Consider the following 16,996-nt stretch of genomic DNA (forward strand, 5'->3'; position numbering starts at 1 on the left):
CCCTGCAAGCAAGCACAACTTCAACACGTCAAATTTAACTTGATTAAAACATCAAAAACTCAAGAAAATAAAGAAACAATACAATAACTTCTCAAATCACAAAATATTCAGAAACACATCTCCTTAACCATGAATACTATTGCATTGATTTAACATATGTTTTCAATCAATTTTAAAATGAACATAACTTGATTAAACCCAACATCATATTAAAAAATATATATATAGTCATAGTTTTGATAAATCATTTATCAATAAATTTAATCAAAACAAATCTAAATGACTAAACGAAACTTCAAAACATCATAGCTCATATTTAAACACACTGATAATATAATAATAACAATAACAAAAACATCAAACTATGCATTTAAATATTCTTGAGCTTACTTTTTCAAACATTGCATATCATTTTCAAAATATAATTTTCTATATTAAAACATATACATTACTTTAAAACTAACAAATAATTAGTATAGATAAACAATAAACATTAAAATATGAATTTAACAAGGATTAAATAATAGGTATGCTTATTGAGCTACACCCTCTCACCAAGCTCCAATGTATATATTTTTCAACAATGTTGTCCTCTTTCTTTAGAATTTCTTACCTCTTTCTTCTTGTTCCCAACCCCTAATCTTTATCCTTATGTGTTCTTCTTCCTTTTTTATTTCTTCTTCCAACCTTTTTCACACTATTTTTATTGTATTTCTCACTATAAAAATGGTATGATATTTCACTCAATTCTCTCTCTAATTTCCCTTTTGTTTTTTCTCTTTTCTTAAAATAAAAAAAAAAAAACACCTTTATTATATGCCAAAAAAAACTAGGAGGTTACAAAATCATGGTGGTTTTTTTAGAATCTAGGTGGTTATGCCCTCTCTCATTTCTATAATATATTCTTGAAGGTTATGGTGTTTTGTTTCTCTTTTAAGTGAATCCTAACTAGAGAAAGAACCTTGAAAAACTATTTTTTTTATGGGTATGTTCTTCTTTAGTCAAGGGTGATTATGCAGGACAATTTATCAAAACCATTGTTGAACTTGGGATATCTATGTACCATTAATGAGCCTGAATCATGTAGAGGAGATATAAACTTTCCATTAGAAACAAATCACACCTGATTTAAAACTCTGTAACTCCACGTTCATTAATTGAAAGATTGTTTCCCAATTAACTTGGATATGTTCAACGTAGAATATACTGATTAGGGACAAGATGTTATCAAGCCAAATAGGATGCAAATGTTTGATGTAGATGGCTGAAAATCATAGGTGAAGTGTTTCTTAGTAGTTTGGTGTCAATTGTATACCTTGAAGTGGTCAGAAACAATATATTCATTCGTCTGAAAATGATAAGATAAAAAAGATGTCAACTCTAGTTAGCTTTTCGAACCCGCGATCTGGGTCATATGACCATAAACACAATACATGAAAGCATCATGAAGCACAATTCCTAGAAAATAAAATGTTGAAAGATGAAATAAATCAAATTACACAAAAAAATCCATAAAAAAACTGCAATTAAAAAAATGAGGGATAAAATCAAAGAGTTAAATCGAAAAGAACAAAAACATTAACAAAATAAATAAATAAATAAAAAGCACAATACACTATCAACTTGGATTGAATAGTGGATTACAAAAAAAAAAAAAAATAATTTTATAAAAGGATTAAGAAAAAAAATCATAAAAATAAGCATCAAATTGAAAACATAAATACATGATAAAAAAAAAAAGTGTAATTGAAAATTAAGAGACAAATATAAATCAAGATATTTAATATTACAATAAGGGTTATTTATGTGATTGTGTTAAATTAATTTATAAAAACATTATTAAATAAAATAAAAAATATCATGCAAGGCTATATATATTAAAAATATTATAAAAAAAATATTTAATAGATACACACACACAAATAAATCATACTAATCTCTTAAAGAATTGAACACACCCAATATAATAATATTAATTAAAATAATTCAAAAAATCATTGAGAATGGGTATTAATTAAAACATAAATTAAAAAAATTATTTTAAATAAAAACAGTATTAATAAAAAAAAAATTAAAAAGAGAGAGAGAGAGAACGGGGCTAGGCTGAGTGCTTAGCCCAATAGGACCACACGCGAGCGTCTATTTTTTCCTAAGTTAAAGGGGGCATATAATATAATATGTAATCCACCCCAATCATTTTAAAATAATAATAATAATAATAATAATAATAAAAGACAATATATTGTCTAGAGCTCTCCAAAATCCAACAAGTGATTGGTCAGAAAAAACAATGTTTTTTTTTTCTCACAAAAACTCATTTTCACTCTTTTATCTTTCAATTCAATCTTCCCTCCCAAAAAAATATATAATTGGATTCTACTACAGGCTTAATTGTGCAAAAAAGAAGTTCAAAGACCAAATAAATAAATAAAAAAACACTATCGAAATCTACTTAAAAGCCTAAAGTAAAAACTCTTTCTCTTTTGGTTTACAGTATAATTATAACAAGTTTCTTCTTGTTAATTTCTACCTTAAAAAAAGAAAAAAGAAAAAAGAAATCTGATAGCATTTACAACAAGGAGCTTCTAAACCCTCACAAGAAACCATCCTTCTTAAGATTTGAAGATATTAAACAGAAATTACAGATACACAAACTCAGTAGCTTAGATCACATTTACAACCATTGGCAGAAAACTAAAAAATGACAAAGGAATATTGCCATCTATATCATTTCTCAATTTGCATACTTTCTATCCATGCCTAAGAGATCAAAGGAACTAAACTGTAATGATTTGAAACAAAACTGATACTTCCTCTGGAACTCACTCATCCATGAATTTTATTAGCCTGCAAAACATAATTAAGCAAAGACAAGACAAAACAGTCAGTCAAGCTTATCAGAAATGCACATACACCAGCTGGAACCTTAATTAACAACTCGTGAATTTGCAGAAAGGGACAAGCTATGTGTTGTAGTTTGTGGCTCAGAGTGGAGTGGAACAGAGCAAGGAGAGCGAAGCGTATTAAGCAGAGTTATTGGAAATTACTAATAACAGCTCTTGGGTCTACTATAAATACTAACATATAGTGAAACAAAACTCTTTCACTTTTCATGAAATCCAAAAATTTAGAAATCAAGAAATATATTTAGTGTCACAAGAGGTCTATCAAGGTACCTGTTGATCACCTTTGCAATTTACCAGGCACTTGACAACTTAAATGATTAATTTGTACTTTCGTAGTATAAATACTTGGTCTTACTTGTTCTCCGTTGTTACCACCTCTAAAACCTTGGGTTTTATGAGATTTCTTGACATTATCTTGATGAATCCAAGGCCTGCCATGAGAGTGACCAGGAGGAGGCATGACTGATGAGTGAGTCTCTGGTCCTCTATAATCAATTTCATAAACTTCTGACGCTGCCGCATCCGATCCCCCTACGAATTAAGAAAAACATTTCCAAATTAGCAAACCATCCATGCCAATAACAGTGGCCCGAGTTTTGGTACACTTTGAAAAACTCCTACTTTTACAAAGTATAATATTTATGTAGTTACAAACCTCTTGAAATGTATGGCGTGACAAGGAGGAGGCACAGAAGAAAGGTGGTGGCTGTGCTATACTTAAGCTCCATTGAATTTCAGAGTTTGAGAGAAAAAATGGTCTTGTATATATATTGAAGTAATGGGAGGGGTCACGGAATAAGCACCAGGTACGTAGAGGCAGTTGAGGTTATATTTTCTCTTCTTTCAGTTTTTTAGCAAATTGAAACCGTCACAATCGACACAGCAATAAATTGCAAGGTAACGATGTAGATGTGTTGGGCTGGAACATTTATGTTTGTGTACCAATACCATATACTTAACTTTAGGTTATTATTGCTTCAAGTGTTTCCTCGCTTCTTCTTCTTCTTCTTGTTTTTTGTTCTTTCTTTTTGGTGTAGACAGCTCCATGTGTGTATTATTGTAATGTCTTGTTGAGGGACATCCCATCCAGCTCGATTGGCTGGATTTCACATTACTCACACCTACTCTCTTGTTATTTGTGTTCCTTTATGTTTATCAAGCACAGCATAATACCTTCAACGTGGAAGACGGGTCTGGTCGATTATAATCTCTGTTTGCAGTGTGTCTGTGGTTGGGAGTAAAATGATCTTGTACCTCCAACCTTTTGAACCCTAAATTCTTACTTAGCCTCAAAATTGTGGAGCATAAGCCTGTGCCATATGGTTAACGAAAGGCCGCCGGGGAGAGTCGGTGGACAGCATCGTTAAGCTCTTGAAACCCATTCAAGTTCCAATTACAGATTTGAGATTGAGAAATAAAATTAAGGTACAGATCATACAGAAAATGTAGGTCAAGAGAACTCATTTGGAGTACTGTATGTATCTAACCATGAAAATTAATAACAAGTGGTTCACCTTGCTCTCAAATTAGCAGCATACATTTACTTCGAAAGGAACTTGCTAACTGTTCAAATAGCAAACGTATCTTAACCTAAACCTAAACTCTTTCATATATAATGCATCAATAATTCTATATGCATGCCTCGCTAGAGAGTATAGTATGTGTGCATGTTGACTCGGGTGATGGACGAATTCCTCTCTACTATTCTGCTTCTTTTGGTGCAGTAATGAACAAGTGATCAAGATTTAAAGTGGTAGTACTATCTTTTAGCTTGTCAGAAAGAAACATTACACTCCCACTTATTGTTTGTGGGATGTTATCAAGCTTACCCAATTTTTTCTTTTTGGTGTTTTTAGAAATGTAATATATAATGACTGTGATTTAAAGTGTTTTTTTGTTTATAAATATATTAAAATAATATTTTTTTTTATTTTAAAAAAATTATTTTTGATATCAATGTATCTAAAAAATTCTGAAAACATTAAAAAAAATCATTTAAAAAAAAAATACAGCTTCAATCGTATTCTCAACCACATTTATATCACGAGGGCCAAGTTCCAAGGGCTCCACTATCTACGATAAAACATTTAATCTCCACATCTTCTTTAATCAAGTTTTAATAACCTCTCATCTTGACATTATAATCGGTAAATAATTCTTAATTATACTCATGTAAATCCTACCTTGTAAGGTGGAGATATTTGATCCAATAAAATTATGCTCATAACTCATAATCCCTTCGTTGTGCATACAAAATGGATGATAAAATTAATTTTAATGACATCTAGAATTAATTAATTTATTATTATTTATAAATATATTTAGCTTACAACATTTTTTTCTTACAGGCTATGCTTTTTGGATGTGAACCGAGCCCAATACAGCTTTTTGTCGAGATGCACGTACGGAGTGAAAACTGCCAAAAAAAAGTACAACAACTAGTTGACAATCACGCTCAACACTTTGTGATATGTTCGTTCAACCATTTTCTTTTGTAAGTTATTATTTTCTTAAATTGAACTTGATGATTTCTTTTTTAATTTTCAAGAGACATATAATAGTTGGTTAAGGGAGAGATATAGGGACAATTCTTCGACCCACCCGAGTTTCGATATGGATTTGTAGATGGAGGCAGGATCGTTTGGTGGACCAACCCGATAGAAATCGAGTGTACGGACTCTCCAACACTACGGCCAAGAACTTGTGGGTGGCCAGTAGTGTCTCAACCGTTGGGAGCTCTCAATCGGTATCGAGCACCCAATCTCAGGAGTTCATGGCCTTGTAACAACACACGGCTCATCTCACTAAAAAATATGAGTGACTCCCGGCAGATTATGAACAACTCCGCCAAATGATCATAGACATGAGATCACAGATGGGTGGTACGTGTGCACCTCCTTTTTTATCGTATGGTCCTAGGAACGACCAGTCTCCTCCTCCTCCTCCTCCAGTACCATCATTATTCTAGTTTAATTTTTATTTGTACAAATAAAATTGTAATGGATTTTTGGATTTTATTAATATAAAATTTTATTATATTATTCAATTTTATTTTTACATATTTCAATTTTATACAATTTTATTTGTTTAATTATTTTCTTTTTTTATCCATACAATTTTATATTAATTATTCTATAAAATTTTATTTTTTAAAATATTTTTTTTATTATCACGGATGAATTTACAGACGGAATATATTTGTCAGTATTTTTCAAAGAGTTGAAAAAAATTTATTGTCTAAGCCACAATCACCAACGAAAACGTCCATCGGTGAGTTACCGATGGAATTTCAGATGGAATCTATTTGTTGGTATATTCCAGAGAGTTTAAAAAATATTATTGCATATGATACTATCATCGATGGAAATATGCCGACGGAAATACTATGTTGGTATATTTCTAGAGGGACTTTTTTATTTAGACATGTATTTTTTGTATGTAAAATCATTGGTTTTCATTTTTTTTGTGAAAAAATTAGCGACAGTTGTTGGAATTACTGAAGAATTGTGTACTGATGAATGTATTCCGTAAATGAATTAATTGGTAAAATTTTCACTGATAAAGTGGTAACTTTACACAGATGAAAAAATTACATCGATAAATCTGCTAAATGTTGGAGTGTGAGTAATCTATTCTGCCAGCAATTTTGCATTTGAAATAGATTAGCTTTTGTAAATGACATTAGACTTAACAATTGTTTTAGTATATTTGTTAATATCAGCAGATCTTTGTAATCACCAAAAAACTTTGCCCCTTTGGAAATTTAGGGTAAAAATCTAGCAGGTGCTCAGTCTCCATGAAATTTTGATCAAAGCACAATTAACCCCTAATAAAAAATTTCAGTGCATTTAGTTCCTAAACTATTTTACTAATTTCAGCCTAACAATTGCTACATCGACAATGGACGACCGTTATTTCCTCTCAAAGGCAATGGTGGTCGCCATATACACTAAAAAGTTTTGAAGTTAACAGTGCATTGAAATGATCTTTTCATAAAATAATAATTTTAGGGACTACATTAAAACAAAAAATAGTTTAGGGACTGATAAATTTAAATTTTTTATTCAAGAACTAACAACAATTTGACCATAAAAACTTTTTAGCCAAAAACTTACTCGGTTACATAATTTGGTCCAATGAGCTACGAATCGTTTTCATGGGAATTATAAGTGGGCCTGGTGTACTGTCACATTGGTTGGATGGAAATGGTTGAGGGATATCCATCATTAATATGTATTTTTTCAAAGATAAAAAGGCTAAATGTAAGAGTCACATGGTGAGTATGCGATCAGTCAAGAAGTATACGTGGATTCCACTAAACCTGTGCTTAATTTCAATTGTCTTATCATCTACAATAGATCCTATCATGGAGATTAGGGGTGTTCAAAAAAACCGATCAACCGATTAAACCGAGAAAACCGAGAAAAAATTAACCGAAAAAACCGAACCGATAAAAAAACCGAATAAACCGATTAAAAAATTTAAAAAAACCACCCGGTTCGGTTCGGTTCCGGTTTTAAAAAGCTTAAACCGATTGAACCGGACTAAACCGAACCGGTTTAATTGAATCTAAAACAAAATATAAAACCTTTGCACCCGGCCCCCACTCCAATACCCGCCGGCCCCCACTCACCATCCCCCTTCCCTTTTCTCCAAAATCTTTGCACCCCACTCACCATCACCATCCCCCTTCCCTTTTCCCCAAAACTTTTCCAACCCACTCACCCTCCCCCTTCCCTTTTCCCCAAAACTTTTCCAACCCACTCACCCTTTCCCTTCCCTTTTCCCCAAAAGTTTTATTTTATTTTATTAGTTTCGGTTTTTCTGGTTTTTAAGGCTAAAAAACCGACCCGAACCGAACAAAATCGGTTCGGTTTGAACCGGTTTTCGGTTCGGTTCGGGTTATATTAACAAGAAATGATATTTTCCGGTTCGGTTGAATTTTTATGTTAAAACCGAACCGAACCGGACCGTGAACACCCCTAATGGAGATCATAGGGAAGTGACAAAAGAAAAGGGCATTTTTGACATTTAGTTATCTCAATTGTCCGAGCTATAAAGCAGCTAAAAATGTATTTGCCTCTAAATAGATATTTTTTATGGCTGATATTTTAATTAAGAAATTGTGAGCTTACTAAGATCATTTTGTTTAGGGAGGATTGATTTAGTAGAGCTCAGGTGATTAAGGAAATTGAACCTATCGTTATAGATTTAAATTCAAGTTCTCCATTATTATCAATGGGATGATGATGAGAAACTAAATTTAATTTATTAATCTTGCTTAATAAATTTTTATAATAGTTACTAGATAATTTACATGCACTATGTTATAGGTCAAACTAAATTTATCTTTTAACATAAAAAAAATATTCAGGTTGTTAATAGTTTTTTGACAATGTCATTAAATCCAGCCTCATAAATCAATTTTAAAATCTTTATATTCAACTTCATGTTTGGATCGGGATTCAAATTATATCACAAAACCAAAAACAAATTATAATTAATTTTCAATCATCTTAATATTAGGATATTTATTTTTGACTTTTTATTTTTTAAAATTATATTTTATTTAATAATACGATAAAAAAAAAAATAAACACTCATAAAATTAAAGACAAATCCAATGCTAGGACATTTTGTGAATTGCAAGTATTCTTTTCTAAAAAATAATCCATTATGATTTTAAAAGAAATTTTTAAAAATATATATTAAAATAAAGTCTTAGTATTTTGTATGTGATGGAAGATAAAAAATAAAAAAATAAAAAAAAAAAGATAAATGTGATAAAAGTATATAAAAAATGTATTAATTTTTTTTAAAAAAGACATAATTTTATGTTAATTTAATATTCATGAGTTTTTTTTTTTTTTCATTTTAGACATGTAATAATTAGGAAAGTAAATATTATCATTCTCATAAAAACTTATAATATCATTTGAGAAAAACAACAAAATTGAGTAATAATTGAGATATAGTATTTAATTTTTTATAATGCATTTAAATTTAAATCCACAAAAAAAGGACAAGAGTCTATTATCAACCTAACAAACAGAGAGTTAAATACACGTTGGCCTCCAAGGCCAAGCTCATTACGAAGGTGCCTAAGAAATTAGGGTTGGGGTTTTTAGGTCTAAAAAATATATTTTTTTAATATATTTTACTTGTAAAACACCTAATAAACATCCTTAATATCTTAATAAATCAATATGTCAATTCAAAGAATCCTTCAACTGGTCCAAAAATACAAGATGAAATCATTCAAATTCTCTATGAACTCATATTTATTTTTTTAGACAAGTTGAAAGTCTGAAAACACTTTTATAGAACTTTTTTTTTATGGAACCTGTTGACAACAAGATCGGCTATTTCAATAACTGAAATATGGCCAACAAAGGAGTTTCTCCCTCCCTCACTGTTATTCAATGAGTTTTTCTCTTCTTTCTCAAACACAAAGCCTACAAAATGAACTTTTAGATATATAAAAAAAAAATAAAAAATCTGAACAGTATATTAACTATAAAAGAAAATAAAAATAAAAAATGATAAACCAGAAAGTAATTTCTTGCTTAATTTGAAAGTGGCCTTAGGGTTTCTTCTTGATTTACAATCTAGTCATTTTTTTGTTTAATTGTCTATCATGATCAAATTTTAACAAAATGATCATCAAATTATTCATAAAAAGTTGCAATTCAAAAAAGAGTTTGAGAAAAAAGAATGAAAAAAAACTTTTTAATGAAAACCTAAAACTTGTGGGAAAAATGTTATAGAAATGTCTTAATTTACTATGAATTGAAACAATGAAATTACTATTTTAGGTAATTTCTCCTTGTATATTGGTTATTATAAAATTGATCAGGGACAATTTAGTCTTTTGATTTATTTATTTATTTATTTGCATAATTTAATTACTTAATTGGCCTTAAATGAAAAAAAAATATTTAACTTGGATCTAGGAGCTTTTTTGTAATTTCAATTTTCACAACATGGTTAAATGACTTTATTGTCCTTGTAATCAAAATATCTTAATCTTGCCTCCAAGGACTTATTCCTACTTGCATCTTGGTTTTTATTTTGTTATAATTATATGGTCTAAAAGGAAATATCGTATTTTAATACATATATAAAAATTAAAAAAAAAAACATCTAGAACTTGCTTATATGAGCCAACAAGTAAGTCGTCCAATAGTGTTTAAGCGATGCATGTGGTGGTTTATTGGTGCGATCCTAGCATCAACACCACGAGATCCATTAGAAGTTTCATTAGGTCTAGTCACAAGACTTAGAGTAAAAAGGTTCAAAGAGACAATTAAGAGGCTTCTTCAAGATATATGAGATAATGTGGACTTTGAGAAGATATCAAATAATAAAGAACAAATTTTGATTAATTTGATTCATGTTTAAGAAACACTTGTAGTGAAGCATCCAGATTGTAGAAGGATTGGAATAACAAGATTCAAATCTGTCAATTATGACTTTTCTCTACTATTTTGTCATAATTAGAGCTACATAATGAATTTTAATGCAATTCTAGTTACATCAGAAAATAGATATCCATAACTTTCCAATATAAGAAGAACCATTCATTTGAAGTTGGACTTTGATTTTGCTAGCAGATCATGAAATTTAATTTTGGTTTTATTTTAATTAATTTGTCTATTATTTATTTATCTATTAGTTTATTTTAGGGCTTGCAGCATTTAAGGATTTATTTGGGTTAAGTTTTATTTTATTATTTTAATTATTTTGGGTTTTCAATGTGTTTTGGTTTATTTATCAAATTTTGATCTATTAAATCAAATTAAAATTAGTTTTCTTATAAAATCAAATTATGATGAGATTTTGTCTAAAATTTATTGTGATTGAAAAAATCCGGATAGAAAGGGAACACATTAATAAGATAAAAGGAATTTAAATTAAAGGGATAGCGAGTTTATTCTGACTTCAAATCGTGCAAAATGTATTAACTTTATAAGAAAATGAGGGATTAGGACAACATATTATTTTGGTTCACTAGATATAAACTATTATTTTTGTTGAAAAAAATATTAACATATAATTAAATGAGAAAAACTGAATATCTTCCCCCAACATGAGATTATATATTTTAATTTATATTTATCTTTTTGTTTCTCAATTTATTTATTTTATTATTATTAACAGCTTGTTTTTTGTTTATTTATTGATGTATATAATTATTATTTTTATTTTTTATTTCACTATTAAAATATTTCTTGATGTAATAAAAATTAACAATATTTTTTATTATAAATTAATTTTTGATTCAACCCGCAACAAAGTTGATAGATAATTCGACTCATTCAATTAGACATCTTGATTTTTTACAAATATTAATAATAATCCATCATTTATTCATAGAACATCAAATCAAATATATTTACATGATTTCTGGTTTAAGCAATATCACGATGATTGAGAAGATCAAATTAACACACTGAATACAAGAAGAAAGCAAACAATTTAATTACTCCATTAAAGTAAAGAAACATAGAATATGAAGATCTATCGAAGTGTTCGGAGATAAAGCATGTCACTGTAAGATGCTGACAACCATACGAAGATAAGTAGCAAGTCGCTATGACTCTGAAAGAATTTAATAACAAAAAACACAAACTTTTTGGTCCATCAAGAAACAAGAGAATCACTGAGGATCTGAGACGCAAGAAAATCATGCACTAAGAGACAACACTTGAGAAATTGGCACTTGCCTTCAGCAAAGAAAAATTTGGAAAACTTTGAACCTCCGACCCCTTTTCTGACGAGACTAATGACCAATTGTTATCTCTTCATATGTAAGAACTAATAATAGATTTGTAAGTAGAACTGACATTATCATAAATTATTTCAGGAATTTAAATGGGAAATATATTTTTTTTTTCCACAGATTTAACCACTTAAACATACATATTCAACAAAATTAATCATTTATCGAATTAATTTTCAATACATGCTCCATTTAAATTATAAAATACTTTAAGATTTTGAAAATAATATATTACATTAATCAGTGGCGGAGCCACGTAGGGGCAAGAGGGGGCAATTGCCCCGCCCCCTCCCCCTCCCCCTCCCACTCCCACTCCCACTCCCAATTAATTAGGAACCCTCCACAGCAAGAGAAGCATTTGATGGTGAGGTAAAAGCACAAAAATGAATGTCTTTGGTCCTCTATTTGATAGTCCGATTCATCAATGCTATTATTGATTCCACTTTAATTATTTCATGGTGTAAAGCTATGTTACTTTTTTAAATAATTTATATAAATTAATAGTAGATAAATTAATATCCAAACTACTTTTCTATTTGTTTTATTATATAATTTTAGTTTTATTTGAAAATGTTAGGGTTTATAATAATTTATGGGTTTGTTGAATTAATATGTGTATGGATAATATTATATGCTAATAGATATGAAATGAAATGAGTTTTGATGAACTGGTAAGTATTTATTATGAATTTTATATGAAAAATGATAATAATAAATTTATTAATGATTAAAAATAAAATACAGGAACTAAAAAAATTAAGGACATAATAAATAAATTAAAAAATATATATTTAATATTTATATTTAATCCACTTGTACAAAACAACAAGCTAGCAAGAACAACATTAATTTGTGACAATCCTTTTAAGCTATGATTTTAGATGTTATGTACTATATGTCAGCATAAAATTACTGCCAAAAACTTTCTCAATCCTTGGAAAATTTAGAATAAATAAATGAAAATTTGTTATATATATTGAGAAAGATATTTTTCATGAGATTAAAAATAAAATTATTATGAAACAGTTTTAAAATAATAAATCTCGAAGTGAACAATTATAATGTAAGTTTTTTTTATTTTAAAAGTATTCTTAAATTAATTTTGCTTAACTTGAGTTGATATATATATTTCAAATTAATTTCTATATATAACACATGTATGTATAACATATAATATCAAATATTTATTAGTAATTTGCCCCCTCATTTAAAAAATCCTAGCTCCGCCACTGGCATTAATTTATAAATTCAAATACCAAAGAGGAATTTATCCACAAACATCATATATCTGCCCATCAAAATGTATATACTCAACATAATTAGATATTTATAGAAGAACTTATTGAATTCAAAGAATCATATGCTGCAATAAAATAAAAATTAATTCTTGAGGAATATTCAGTTTAATTTTTAAATTACTCCTAATTTTTGGAATTAATAATATAAATTGTATCACTTGATTTCATTATTTTTTTTTTTTTACACAAAAAAAGGCTCAATTGAAAACATAACATAATTTAAATCCTATATCATCATTTAAATAACTTAAAGGACTTGATACCTATTAATCAATTGATATTGGTTGAAATAAATTAAGGTGTAAATGACACAAAACTCAACTATTATATTATCATAATTTTTAAAATAATTTAACTGATTTAATTGGGAGTTTAGCTTTATAATTTGTTTTAATTTGATTTTTATTAGGTCATCTTAATCTTATGACTTAGATTATGGGTTTGGCAAGTTAACCCGGGTTGACTCAAGTTATTTTTCTAGGTCTTTTTTTTAATTATTTTTTCAGTTTCATCCTTTAACATTGGGTTCATTAGAAATTGAGTTTCATAATTTATTTTGATATGTTTTCTATGGGATTATCATGAACTCCTGATTTGGTATATGTATTGGCAGTTAATCCAAGTCGACCCGAATTGATTCAATATATTACCATCTTGGTCTTTATTAAAAAAACTCATCTTAAATATTTATTTTGACTTAAACTATATTTTTACTAGTCATTCAAATTGTCTTTGAACTTGCCAAAATAACTGAGTCACATCAGATTAATTTCTACATAGTTAAAAAAAATCTTTTGAAAATAACGTTAGCAACCCCTAAATTTTTCTAACATTAGTTTCATTATATAACCCGCATTATAGTGCGGGCCAATAATCTAGTTTAAGATATGCCTATATCTACCACTCAATCCTAGATTTCCTTTCCATAAATAAACTCTCTTCATGTCTTTCAAAAAACATAACAACCCTGAAAACCAACCACCTCTAAAGAAAGATGGTGTTGCTTTACTTTATATAATTATTTGCCTCATTCTCAAGATTTTACTATCTTTATCATTATTGTTTTTATTTCAAAAAAACAAACTTTCTTAATCAAATACCTATAGTCTATTGATGATATCCTATAAAATCCAAATAGCTTAGTGTCAATTGATCACTTGATCCTAACAATCTCTTTCACTCTTTTAAGCTAAAATAGCCAAAATGGATATAGCTTAGTGTCGAAGGCTATTTACTTGTAAAAGGTCATTTATGATAAGTTACGAAACTCTCAAACGCTTAAGTAAGTATCTTTATAATAAGAGGAAATGAAATGATATTTTAAAGAGATATATACTCTAAAAAATATATATGCAATAGATAATAAAGAGATTCAGAACCTTGTATCTTGATGGATCAACAGGTATTTATACCCTTAAACCTTGTTCTTTTACTTGGGTGGAAGAATTGGAGAGTAATTTTTATTTTAATGAGTCATGAGTTGTGTTACACTCAACCTACCCAGGTAATTGTGATTGCACACTTGTATTCTTTTACTTGGGCAGTGAATAGTTTTGTACTCATAGGTAGGAATTGATTTTAGGCATCGTGTTCAAATATATGGATTTTATGCTTGAGTATTATTTTAGATATGTGTGGCTCATGACACTGGTTTTGCCCTAAACCAAAGATGCAAGGGTCGGGAAAATATCATGGGTGTTAGGTCCCCGCCTGAAAATTAGGTTGGGGTCCAGTGTCATGAAATCATCTCAACTCAATAGCTTAAGTTATTAGGTAAGGTCCTAAAATATAATTTATATTATTCTCTAACATACCCCCTTAAGTAGCTTTTTGAACTTGAAACTTTCACAAACTTATATTAATTTGTGCTTAATTTTTATCAAATAAATAGAAATTATGAGATTTGAACTTGTGACCACTTGGTCATAAGACTCTAATATTATGTCAAAGAATCATTTTAATCCAATAACTTAAATTATTAAGTAAAATTTTAAAATATAATTTATATTATTCCCTAATATTAAACAAATTTATACATGCATGCTTTCTTCAATTTCGGCATTTTTTACACGAAAAAGTTCTGGTAAAGATCTTGTTCCATCACCTATGAAATCTTGGTTGACTAGAACCTCCCTAAAGGACTACTACCTAAAGGAGTTGTTGGTTGTTCTCTTGACACAACGTCAGGTAAATTCTCTGCATTCTGGAATGGAACTTGTTAGATTCAAACAAATGACGTCGTTTATAAAGCAAGAGCATATCAAATTAGGTTGGTTGCCAATGCAACGCTTAGTTGACTTGCAAGAGAGTGTGCAAGTCAACTAGATAGGACTGGATCTAATATGATTCAGCTAATCTAGTAGATGCACCGTGAATCAATTACTCTAATCAAAATCTGATTTGAATATTAAAAAAATATATATTTTAAAAACAAAATTGATTAAATATTTTTTAAAATATTAAATAAATAATTTTTTAAAATTGATTTACATCAAACAAAATTAATCCATCCATCCTTTAGCTTAGATCAAGCTTTCACCTTTTTAATAACTTAGTTGTCTAAAGTTTATTTTTATTTAGTTAAATGATAATAAAAATAAATATTTATAAAAAAGACAATAAATAAAATTATCAAAGATCAATATATTTTTTATTGAGATTATCTTTTTTGACTCATATATTTTTTTTCATTTAGACAACAAATTTTTTTTTTTTATTAGAGTATAGATAATTGAATAAAAAAACAAAAAAGATATAAAAAAAATCTATAACGATTTTAAATAAAAAGTAAAAACCATATATACATATATGAACAAAAATATTTATTCACGTATTTTTTTTACTTTTGATGAAATTTTTTTATGAGAAGTATTATTTTTTAATAAAAAAAATCATTATAATTATGAAAGCAAGCTCTAATTAAAGAATTAAAAAAAATAATGAATTGATTATCTTCTTGCAACAATATGAAAAAATAAAAATAATAAATTTGAATAGATTATATAAGAAACTCACAATTAGGAAATTAAGAAAACAAATATTTTATTCTCAATCATTATTAATTAGACCATGATGTTTTGGATTGATATGAGTTAAACCGTCGAACCCGCGAATTAAGTCATGAATCCGGTTAGGTTTAGTAACTTTTTTTTTAAGCTATTTTTTATTTAATTGTATGAGAATGATAAAAAAAAAATAAAAATAAAAATAAAACCACATAGGAAAGCCATCAAATTAAAGTTTTTTCTAAAAAAACAATATCATGAAAGACTATACAAAAGTAAAAAGTGCTTGCTAATATTATAAAAAAAAAAAAAACACATGTTATAATCTTATTTGAAAATAAATTAAAAATAGAACGACATTTAATAAAATGATATTCCAAAAAAAATTTAATCAAATTATTTTAATGTAAAATTGATGAAAAATATTTTTAAAAAAATGGCCAAAAAAAGACTGGGAGCATATGCTTGGGTGGCCCAGTGCACCTGGCTTTCTTGTTTTTCTTTTTTTAAATATCATTTGTCTATTTAAAAAAGAAAAAGAAAAAGAAAAAAACAACGTGTCACATACTCATTTAAAGTCACTAGAAAACTAGGTCTCAAGTTATTGCATCCAAATAAACCCTTTTTCAAGAGCTTGGTTTTGCTCGAAAACACATGAAAAAAAATGTCATAAGCCTTAATAAACCCCTATTTAACCTCCAAAACAACCTTTAGTCAATTACAAAAACAAAAGTTAGCCCTATTTCAAAAAACAATCCTGAACCTTTTATCAACTTCTTTTTGTAAATTAAGGAGGGAAAATACTTTAATAGAACTATTCTCATTAAATGAAATTTATAGACATCAAAAACAATTCTTTTGTCGCCAAAATGTGGCCAACTAGCCATTTTTTCTCTCATCCCTTTTTTTTGAATTATTTTCTCTTTTTTTTTTCAAACTTAATGACTGAAACGTGAATAAAATAAAGTTTTGGATTAAAATATAAAAACCTTAACAAACAATGAT

The 16,996-nt window shown here is 28.3% G+C and overlaps 1 protein-coding gene across 1 annotated transcript; it reads right to left on the minus strand.

Moving 5' to 3' along the window:
- Positions 1-2,583: 2,583 nt before the first annotated feature.
- Positions 2,584-3,911, minus strand: LOC118048563 (uncharacterized). The gene is made up of 3 exons (XM_035058331.2): positions 3,562-3,911; positions 3,262-3,437; positions 2,584-2,847 (listed from the first exon to the last, which is right to left on the minus strand). Exons 1-3 carry the CDS (start codon positions 3,632-3,634, stop codon positions 2,827-2,829), a joined length of 270 nt encoding a protein of 89 aa, XP_034914222.1. The 5' UTR covers positions 3,635-3,911; the 3' UTR covers positions 2,584-2,826.
- Between the last annotated feature and the right edge of the window lie 13,085 nt (positions 3,912-16,996).

This window comes from Populus alba, chromosome 6, assembly GCF_005239225.2.
Source record: "Populus alba chromosome 6, ASM523922v2, whole genome shotgun sequence".
In the NCBI taxonomy this organism is placed as follows: Eukaryota; Viridiplantae; Streptophyta; class Magnoliopsida; order Malpighiales; family Salicaceae; genus Populus; species Populus alba.